The sequence below is a fragment of the Lycium barbarum genome, chromosome 5 (assembly GCF_019175385.1).
Source record: "Lycium barbarum isolate Lr01 chromosome 5, ASM1917538v2, whole genome shotgun sequence".
Classification (NCBI taxonomy): Eukaryota; Viridiplantae; Streptophyta; class Magnoliopsida; order Solanales; family Solanaceae; genus Lycium; species Lycium barbarum.
The window spans coordinates 85827850-85838095 of NC_083341.1; the positions used below are offsets into that span (position 1 = coordinate 85827850).

Below are 10246 nucleotides of genomic sequence, written 5' to 3' on the forward strand. Positions count from 1 at the left end.
AAATATATTTTAAAAAAAAAATTCTCCATCTCATTTTATCTGTCATAGCTAAAAAATAATTGTCTTAAGTTATTTAATATTTTAAAAATAATTAATTAATTAATAATTTGAGATGAGAAGGTATTTTATAGTTTAAAAAATTAAATCTTAAATTTTTTTAACTGTGACACATAAAATAGGACACGGAGAGTATTTCTTCTGCTCGCTCCTCTTCAATCTCTACATCTGTTTCTTTCTCTCTATTCACCAAATTGCACAACACTAACATACCTTATGGAGAAAATAATAGCAATGGAGCAAATCGACGAAGGCGTGAACATCGTCGACTCAATTTCCTACCTAGACTTAACTTCTGCAAGCTCAACACTCTCCTCCATTTTCAGCACCGAAGATCTTCCAAGCTCATCCAGTAGTAGCACCACTGGTTCAGGAGAGATCTTACCTGCAACAGTACTGCCTAGGTTAAAGTGTGTTGGTAGGAATAATAAGGGAGTTACGGGGGGAGGGGGGGGGATTTACGTCGGTAATAGGGAGAAGGAAAGAGATGGAGGATGCTGTTAAGGTTGTACCTGGATTGCTGTCATCCACGTGTGATCATGTTGGAGGTTGTACGGCTCCTGGTTCTAGAACCTCCGGTGAGGTTTCTCCGGTTCATTTCTTCGGTGTTTATTATGGTCATGGTGGATCTCAGGTATTGTACCACATTTAGTACTATTTTGTTATTCTTCATTTACTTACAAGTTTAACTTACTTAATTTTCCGGGTAAATTCGGATATGTGCAATTTTATGTAAAACTTATATATTTTGAAAAAAATACAGAAACACTGTAAATACTTATAATCTTAATAAAAAAGAAGGTTAGATAAGAGTAATAGTGTCGTGCTATAGCAATATACGTTGTTTCAGTGCTATAGAATATAGGTAAATACAATGACCCTCTCTTATCTGTTACAGTATTTTCATTTTCTTACAAATAAATAATATACCTTGTAAAATTTATAAAAATTTACAAAACTAATTTACCCCAAATAAATACTAGTAGGAGTAAAAGTTTTTATAGTTTTAAATAGATCATCATATTTGAATTCCTAAAAATTGAAGAAAAAATGTATGATAAAGCTGCATACAATATATCATTTGTGATCCGGGTTTTTTCGGACACCACGCTATAGACCTTAGTGAACCCGCTGTCCTAAAAAAAATAATTAAAGAAGAATGTGTCATGTTTTGAACAATATCGGCAAGTAGGCTGCTGTGTCTCTTGAGTTGTATTAGTAGAGAGAGGACACGTATGAGCAAAGTATGGTCCACATGAAAAGAAATTGAAGAAAGCGTGTCGATTTGTAATGTAGTGTACATGTGTCCTTGACAATAGCGCTGTTTCCATAATTTAGTTAATTCATTGGAGGAATTGATACATCCCTGTTGATGCATTTCTTGGGATCCATTGCTAGTGTGGCAAACATGAAAACTATACTAGTTTTTTTTTTCTTCTAGTTGGTCCTCAGAAAATTTTATCTTGACAATTTTATTCTTATTTCTTTTTCTTTTAAATTTAGATGGGGTAGTAAATATGCTCCGTTTTTTAAATTAAAATATCTGAATCTTAATAATTATTTAATTATTAGGATATTGTACCTATATTTGAAAATTAGATAGTTAAGACTATTTTCTTAATATCAGAATATGTATAAGTTACTTTATTTAATAGTAATAAATATAAAGATTAAATAATTATATCCATAAAATATTGGAAACATTCTTAATTTGATGAAGCACATTCTTAAAACTAAGAAGTAATAGCAGCAGTGGTAATAGGGATGGTTGTGCGGTTGTAACTGGTGGTCATGGTTGTTGGTGAAATAATAGCAGTAGTGGTTGTAGTGATGGTACCCGCTAACGTCGCTGAGTTGGTTGAGCAGGGTATCCAAATGGGGTCTCAGGTTCAAAACCTACTGCATGTTTTCTCGATTGAGCTTGTCGCACAAGGCCTTATCTAGTGCAATTTACCTCTCCTGTGTGGTTTGCGGGCTATTACACTGGAGCGAGCTTTACTTTGTGCGTGCCCGAAGGGTAGCGACTACAGGTTCCCTTGTCATAAAAAAAGGAAGTGATGGTTGTGTGGTTGTAATTGCTGGCCACGGTTGCAGTGTGACTAGTTGTGATTGTACGATGGTGGTTGATGCTGATGGTTATGTGGTGTTTGCTGGTGCTGATGAATAGCATTATAGGTGGTTGTGCAGTAGAGGCTGGAGTTGGTGGTTGTGCGATGGAGACTGGTGCCTGCTGGTGCCTGCTGGTGCTGTGGTGGTAGTTGAGCGTTGATAATGCACATAATGTCGAGTGAACGTTTTATTGATTTTAAGAGCTGGTACACAATATGAATAAACAGCCCAGACTAATCAGATCAAATAAGTGATTGTAAAAAAAAAAAACAGCTTTTAATGGATTGATTCAGACCAAGGAGATTTATCTCATCACTTGAACAATCTCCTGGACACTAGCTGAAATCCTTCTGTTTATGCTTAAGATTCAGGCAATAGAACTGTTGCAGGATCTTAAGTAGAAACAGACCGATTTCTCGATCATTAAAAAAAAGTAGTTAACGTCAGGTAAATGTTGATTGTAGTTATAGATCCATCTATATAACTAGAATTTACTATTTTCTTTGTAGCGTTGTTTAGTTGGAGAATAGCAATGCAGTTCTTTGATTGCACTAGCATCTGGTTTGGTAGGTCGAAAGCTAAAAAATAGAGAGCATATAAGCATTATATGGGAGCTTCTAGAATTAGAAAATACTATTGTATGATGACTTTCAAAAGACAATTTATTTTAGAATTGACGCTCAAGATCCAACTTGCTTTCCTTTTTTGCTATATTTTATGGTGGATAATGCACAATAGATGATCGATGATAAAGCTTTGGCTTTCAAGTTTTCCGCTGGGCATTGTCTCTACAACATGCCTTCACTTGCTTCCCTTAGTTTTTTTTTGAGGTAAATTTTTCTTTATATTCACACAAAAAAACTCTATCATTTAGAAGTGATGAGGTGGGAATTTACAACCCACAATGGGCAGATGATATCTTTAAAAAAAAAAAAAAAAACTAAAAACCTTTACAGTTGCCCTATGAAATAAACTAAAGCTTCTACTTCCCCCACCATATCTTGGTTACACCAAAAATAAAGTAGGCTAAGACATTTCATCTTGATCTTCTGCACGCTATTGTTCTTCCCATCAAAACATCTTGCATTTCTTTCTTTCCATAATGTCCATCAAATGCATGCTGGGACAGTCTTCCGCCGATCATCCTCAACCCCTCTTCTGCCAATTCCTTTCTAGCTGCTAAGCATTTCAAAAGTAGTCTTCGGTATTACCCAACTCACCCCAAATATACACAAGAACATGTTCCACAGATTTACAACTGCTTTACAATGTAAGAATAAGTGACCATTGACCTCTACGTCTTTATCACACATAAAACACCTTGAGCAGATCTGTGTTCCTTTTCTTTGTAACACATCATGAGTTAAACAGGCTCTTTTGATCAGAGTCCGGAACCAAAATGCCTCCAAAAAAAACATTTTGAACCAAAATACCCAACAAAAAAAAAGTTACTAAAGTACCTATAGCGCAGTATTTTACTGCGCTATAGCACTAACGGAGACGGACCCGTCAAGTCGTATAACGCAGAAAAATACTGCGCTATACGAAATACGGTCTGACCTATAACGCATTATTTTACTGCGTTATAGGAGTTTGCCTCTCTCCTATAACGCAGTAAAATCATGGGTTATAGACCTCCACTATAACCTGATCGGGTTCCACCACTGGCCCCTCCAGTGGCAAAAAAAAATTAAAAACGCCATTGGAGGTGAGCCAAGGTGGTCCCCACGCATTAAAAAAGTCATTTTCTATTAAATTTCATCCGGAAAGTTTAGATTCTCGGTATATTCAAGTCAAGGAGCAAGATTCTAAGTTCGAATTTTGAGAAAAAGCGGTGTACAACTCGATTAAAATAACTCTACAAAAAATCTTCAATTAAGGTTTTCTACTATGAACTTTTGTTATTATTTTGTTATATACATTATATTGCATGCATGTTTAACATTTAATCGTCATTAATTTTTTTAAAAAAAATCAAATTTCATTTTTTTTTGGGTTTGATCGGCTGGGCAGTGGCTTAGGCCACTGTTCCGTTTTTTTTTTTTTTTTTGGTTTAATTCATTATTTGTTAAATGTTTATGAATTGTTAATTTGTTAAATGTTTATGCATTGTTAATTTGTTATATGTTTATGAGTTGTTAATTTGGTTAATTATTTATGAATTGTTAACATTGTTAATTTGTTATATGTTTATGAGTTGAATTTGGTTAATTATTTATGAATTGTTAATGAATTATTATTTTGTTAATTGAGTATTTGTTAAATATTCTTTATGAATTGAAAGAAGTTGATTGGTAATGAATTATTATATTGTTAACATTTTGTTTGGATGATTGTTATGTATTGTTTTGACAGTTATAGTATTGTGTTGTATTATATAGGACCAAATCAGTGGTTACATAAAATAGAACCTTTCGTCGTTACATAACAATAAAATTAAAGTAGCAATCAAAGCAAACATTTTATTTATACTAACAACATAATATAATACAATAGGTAACAACCATCCAAACAAGTTGTAAACGATTATGAAATATTAATCTATACAATTTTAAAAGCATGAATATATATGTTAAATAAAAAAAATTATCTTAAAAAGAATAGTTAAAGTTCTTCTTTTCATAAATACATAAGCTAACGATAAAAATGTAAAGTTTATAGGAAAATATGTGGTCGACGAATATGAACTCTTAGTTTAATTTTATCGTAGTTGTGTTGGCTATTTGGTCAACTAAAAATATATCACATATTCAAAATAGAGTTCCAAACAAATATTACTGCTAAATTTCGATTAGTTAATATAATTTATCTTTCATTTTAAGAATAATGACTAATTTAGTTTGTACAGACCGGACTCTTTCATGGATCCGAATGTTCCCCCTGGGGTCGATGATCACCCGGGGCTCGCTGTTCACTTGGGGCTCGCTGATAGATCAGTATTGTCTTTGCAAGACAATCATAGGTCAGAGTTATTATGGGCCGGTACTATAGGGATATCTACTAGGCTCCGTCCCCGTAAGCTGCAGAGAGCGTGGACTCTTTTACGCGAGCACCCCCCACACCCCGCGTGTTGGAGATATTTTTTCGGGGCGGCATCTACCGTTGCGTGTCCGTTGGTCGGGTACAGCATGATTGGGCGCTCATCACGGCCATGGTTGAGCGGTGGAGGCCAGAGACACATACCTTCCATCTTCGCACTGGTGAGGCCACGATTACACTTGAGGATGTAGAGGTCCTCTTTGGATTGTGGGTTGATGGAGAGCCACTGTACACTCGGTACGAGCCTCCTCCTGGTCGGACGTGGGTGACAGAGTTGACTAGGCTCACCCACTTCGTGCCTGATGCCGCGGCCCAGATATCCGGACAGAGTCGGGTTCAGCTTAGTGCACTCTGCACTTATTTGGAGGGTCTGGATCCGGTTGACGACGGCACCCCGCAGGACGATGTTGATCGTCATGCCCATTTGTACTTGCTTATTATATTCGGGGGCATCTTGTTCCCGAATTCATCGGGTGCCTTTGTCAGTTTACGTTACTTGGTTTTTTTGGAGCATTGGGACCGCTTGGGAGACTACAGCTGGGGCGGTGCTGTTTTGGCGTATCTTTACAGATGTCTGTGCCGAGCGTCTATTGGTGCTGTCAGAGATGTGTGTGGATTTTTTGCTCTTCTCCAGGTAATATTTAAGTGTGCGTTCCTTTAATGTCAACAAACCTCTTGAAAGGGCGACTAAAAAATCGTATTTTCTAATATCGCTTACAGTTATGGGCGTGGGAGAGGATGCTGCCTTTTCAGCCCGTACCTAGGTATCACCTCGAGATTGACATGCCTTATGTGAGGAGGTGGACAGTGGGTTTTGACCGGGATGTCGATACGCACCACAGTATTCTTCCATTCCGGGACCAGCTTGATCACATGACGGATGATGCGGTAAAACTATTTAAATTTACATTAATAATTTAATTAAATATCTTTTCTACATGGTGATCACTGATTTGTATTTATATGTTATGCAGCTATTTATATGGACGTCGTACGCTGCTATATTAGATGGTTTGCCCCCCTTCTGTAGGGCAGGTCAGGGGGTTTGGAGGTCGTGGTTTCCATTGATACACCTGGACATCGTAGAGGATCACATGCTCGAGCGTGTCTTACGACAGTTTGGGCAGACACAGAGTATACCCCCTGATGTCCGTCATAAGCTCTGACACTACCAGCGGGACGATCGGGCTGCCATTGATGATAATTTTTTGGCTTTCATGGATGTCCAGCTCCACCGTTGGGAGAACAGGTTGGGCACTTTAGCGGTGGTCGGCCATTTGACTCCCATTGAGCATTACATGCGCTGGTATCATCAGATCACACGCCGATTGATCGGCAACCTAGCTTTGCGTCCCCCTAGGGATGTAGGATATTCAGCACTCGCGGGGCAGTACAAGGCATTGGTAAGTTTATCGTATTTAGATTTATCTAATTTCATTAATTGTTACGTTTTAATTTTTTTTTTTTATTTCTGTTAAACACAAATACAGCTGGTGACCGTACAACGTTTACGCATCTTGGGGTTAGAGCATATGCCTTACCCTGGGCTTGCGGGGCTTGCCGCGGAGATGGTTAGGATTTCCAAGGATGGTATCCGCCAGGCAGGCGAGATTAGGCGCATGGCGGAGCCTGTTCCGGAGGCTGAGTATCAGGAAGCACCGGGGGCTCCCAGAGGAGGAGGCCGTGCTGGCAGAGGACGCCGTGCGCGTAGAGGACGCGGCGCTGCTGCTAGAGGACCTGGTGGTGGATGAGACCGATCCATTCCAGAGGGCGTTCACGGTCTAATCCATCCGCAGCCCTTCCAGGCCGGTGGCAGCTCACCTGGAGACTCACCTACGTTTACGCCGACGCTCTTACTTGCTTAAATACCCGGGTCTTCATCACAGCCGAGCCATAATGCATACATGGAGGAGTGTGATAACGTTGATTGGGCGGCGTTACGCGCTTCATTAGCTGATGAGCGGCCTGTGAAGAATTTAGAGGGAGCCCGGATTCTTGACTTTGATGAGTTTTTGATCCCGGTTAGTATTTAAAATACTTATTTGTTCATTTAAATTATTTATTTTAAATATATATATATATATATATATATATATATATATATGTTATTCATTATTTAGTAATATTTTATATTTTAGGATTCGGCGCCAGCGGGTCCATCAGAGCCACCCACTCAGCCTGCCGAGGCAGAGAGGTGTCTTCTCATGAGACTACCGAGGCGCATGTAAGTTTTTTACTTAAAATTAATTTTATTCAATATAAGGTCAATATTTAATATACATATTTGATCATTTAAAGTACTTATTATTTCATTTTTTTCATATTTTAGGATTCGGCGCCAGCGGGTCCATCAGAGCCACCCACTCAGGCATTTTCTCATGGGTCTGCCGAGCCAGCAGTGTCTTCCCATTTGACTACCGAGCCACAGGTAAGCCTTTTATTAAAATTTATTTTATTCAATATAAGGTCAAATATTATACATATTTGATCATTTAAAGTACTTATTATTTCATTTTTTTCATATTTTAGGATTCGGCGCCAGCGGGTCCATCAGAGCCACCCACTCAGGCATTTTCTCATGGGTCTGCCGAGCCAGCAGTGTCTTCTCATATGACTACCGAGCCACAGGTAAGCCTTTTATTAAAATTTATTTTATTCAATATAAGGTCAATATTTAATATACATATTTGATCATTTAAAGTACTTATTATTTCATTTTTTTCATATTTTAGGATTCGGCGCCAGTGGATCCACAGGAGCTGCCCATTCCGGAGCATTCTCATCAGCCTGCCGAGGCAGAGGTGTCTTCTCATGAGACTACCGAGGCGCATGTAAGTTTTTTACTTAAAACTAATTTTATTCAATATAAGGTAAATGTTTATTTAATATTTATAACCTTTACTTGGACTTCGAACAGCATCTCGTCCAAGAGACTACTTCATATTCACCATCACACCCATTTCAGGAGGCTACAGACCCATCTCAGGAGCCTTCTCAGGCGTCCGTTTACACACAGGTTTGATTAAATAAATAACGTTAATGTATTCAACATAAATAAGAAATAGTACTAATATTTATATATTTTTCAGGTTCATCCTTCGGCGCCTGCGGTGGCGACTCCCGACGAGGAAGAGGTCGATTTTCTAAACCCAGCTCAGCCTGAGGTTCTGAGCGTGCTGTTTTACCCCATATTAACCGGGTTAATTTAGGAGTACAACATATTGGTGATTCCTATTTGTTTTATAGAAAGGAGTCGTCACCTAATTGATTTTAAGGTGAATTAGGGCACCTAATTATTAACCAAGGTAAAACTAACTAAACCTCCGTTAATAGTCTGCTTAATCAGTGTGATTCTAGGTAAGGGTTCTATATTATCCTAAAGGAAAGGGGTTAGGCATCCTTTAGGATCCGTTAACTACGGTTATCCGGCCAAACTTAGATTAATTAATTAAAGTTAAATAAGATGCTTAAATTTTAAGAAAATGACTTATAATGTTACTAAGGTTTTAAAGAAAAATATGATAACGCTGTTTAAAATAAGATTTAAAAAATATGCTAAGACTTTAAATAAAAAATGCTATTTTAAAAATGAGACTTGCAAGCTTTTAAGAGAAGACCTAGTCAATTTAAACTTAGAATAAAATTACATCATATGGGTATAGTGGTGTAGAAAATCATAGACTTATTTTATAAATAGAATGAAAAAGATGATGGATTTTCTTTCTCTTTTTAACTTTATTTAACTATGCTCGGCTAAAAATATGTATAATTGGATGAATCTTGAAAACAACGTTTATAAAATATGCTTGAGTTTATATTTGCGTATTAGTGACGCTTTAGAAATGTCTATGATAGTAAGAATAAAATATGATTCCCTTTACTTAAAATATATAGTCATGCTATTTTGCAAATCAATTGTTCCAAGCGTCATCTTTTGGATTTAATTTTAGTCTTCCTTAAACTAACTATCCATTACTAAAATTAAACCTACTAATTCATTAGGATTCATCTAAGTTAAGAAAATAAAATAAGTTAAGGTTAGTCATACAAAACAAATCTAAAATACACAACAATAAAATAAGGTAGAGGGGAAAGAAAATTGAATGGATCTGGCCCATTTTTTCAGGCCCAACTGCTGCGGACTATTCATGCTATTGGGCTTCGGCCCAGTAATTTTCATTGTAGGGTCGCGACCTGCTGCTGCTGTATGGGCTTTGGCCCAATAATAATTTTTATATGCTGTTGCGGATGGACTGATGGGGGATGACTCGAGAAGATTTCGTTGGGCTTTTAGCCCAACACCGAATGTGGAAGAAGAACTAGTCCCTCAGACTCGTATATGATAGTCATGCATAAAAAAAATGAAAGGAAAAGGATTAGTATCTAATCGATGAATAAGGTTAAACATGTAAAAATACAAATTCAAAACAGATTGTGTATATGCTGTGTATAATTTATGTATATCTCATACATACACATTCACAACTGATTGGAACTCACACCAATATAAAACGATCGTAATGGGCTTGACGTTCTCAAGGTTTCAAGGAATTTACAATGACACTTTAACTAAAAAGCCAACTTATCTGAACATCTCTAAGCTATCATGCAGAAGTTCATGATTTAATTTCCCAGAAGAACATACAAGCAACGTTAAGTAAGCATCCACTACTAAGGAATCTAACTCCATTGTTTTAAAACTAAGTTCTTCCAAATGCTTGTCCAAACTAACTGGAATAGAACACAAGGGGTTTAAAGAATTAATTAGAGATGGTTGTGATCAAACATATTCTAAGAAGTGACAGTGTTCAACCCTTAAGAGTGGACTTTACTCAGTTTTCTCTTCTTCAAAAATACATATCAGCGAAGCCATTTATCGAATCATATCAAATGAACAATCAAATAAACTCAGTTCTTATTAATCTTTATAGGGAAAGAGTTGACCATAGCAGGTTTCAGGAGGGAACTTCAGATTTCAATCACATAACAGAACTTCACACATTCACTAACTGATCTCGACAAAGAGTTTCAACTACTGATC

The 10246-nt window shown here is 37.1% G+C and overlaps 1 protein-coding gene across 2 annotated transcripts; it reads left to right on the plus strand.

Annotated features, from left to right (window-relative positions):
* Positions 1-353: 353 nt before the first annotated feature.
* Positions 354-9731, plus strand: LOC132641041 (early nodulin-like protein 1). Of its 2 annotated transcripts, none has more exons than XM_060357913.1 (11): positions 354-691; positions 5015-5839; positions 5926-6093; positions 6180-6608; positions 6696-7226; positions 7535-7633; positions 7735-7833; positions 7938-8036; positions 8123-8221; positions 8295-8339; positions 9332-9731. In XM_060357913.1, exons 5-11 carry the CDS (start codon positions 7110-7112, stop codon positions 9470-9472), a joined length of 699 nt encoding a protein of 232 aa, XP_060213896.1. In that variant the 5' UTR covers positions 354-691; positions 5015-5839; positions 5926-6093; positions 6180-6608; positions 6696-7109; the 3' UTR covers positions 9473-9731. The 2 variants fall into 2 exon arrangements, with proteins under 2 accessions (XP_060213896.1, XP_060213898.1); XM_060357915.1 differs by having other exon boundaries at positions 9391-9729.
* Positions 9732-10246: the final 515 nt, after the last annotated feature.

What these genes read in the sequence shown, in the direction of transcription:
- LOC132641041 (XM_060357913.1), top strand. Translation starts at nt 7,110, where the DNA reads ATGGAGGAGTGTGATAACGTTGATTGGGCGGCGTTACGCGCTTCATTA. An exon ending in ATTTGACTACCGAGCCACAG is followed by an intron (nt 7,634 to 7,734) that starts GTAAGCCTTTTA and finishes TTCATATTTTAG; the next exon opens with GATTCGGCGCCAGCGGGTCC. An exon ending in AGGCGTCCGTTTACACACAG is followed by an intron (nt 8,222 to 8,294) that starts GTTTGATTAAAT and finishes TATATTTTTCAG; the next exon opens with GTTCATCCTTCGGCGCCTGC.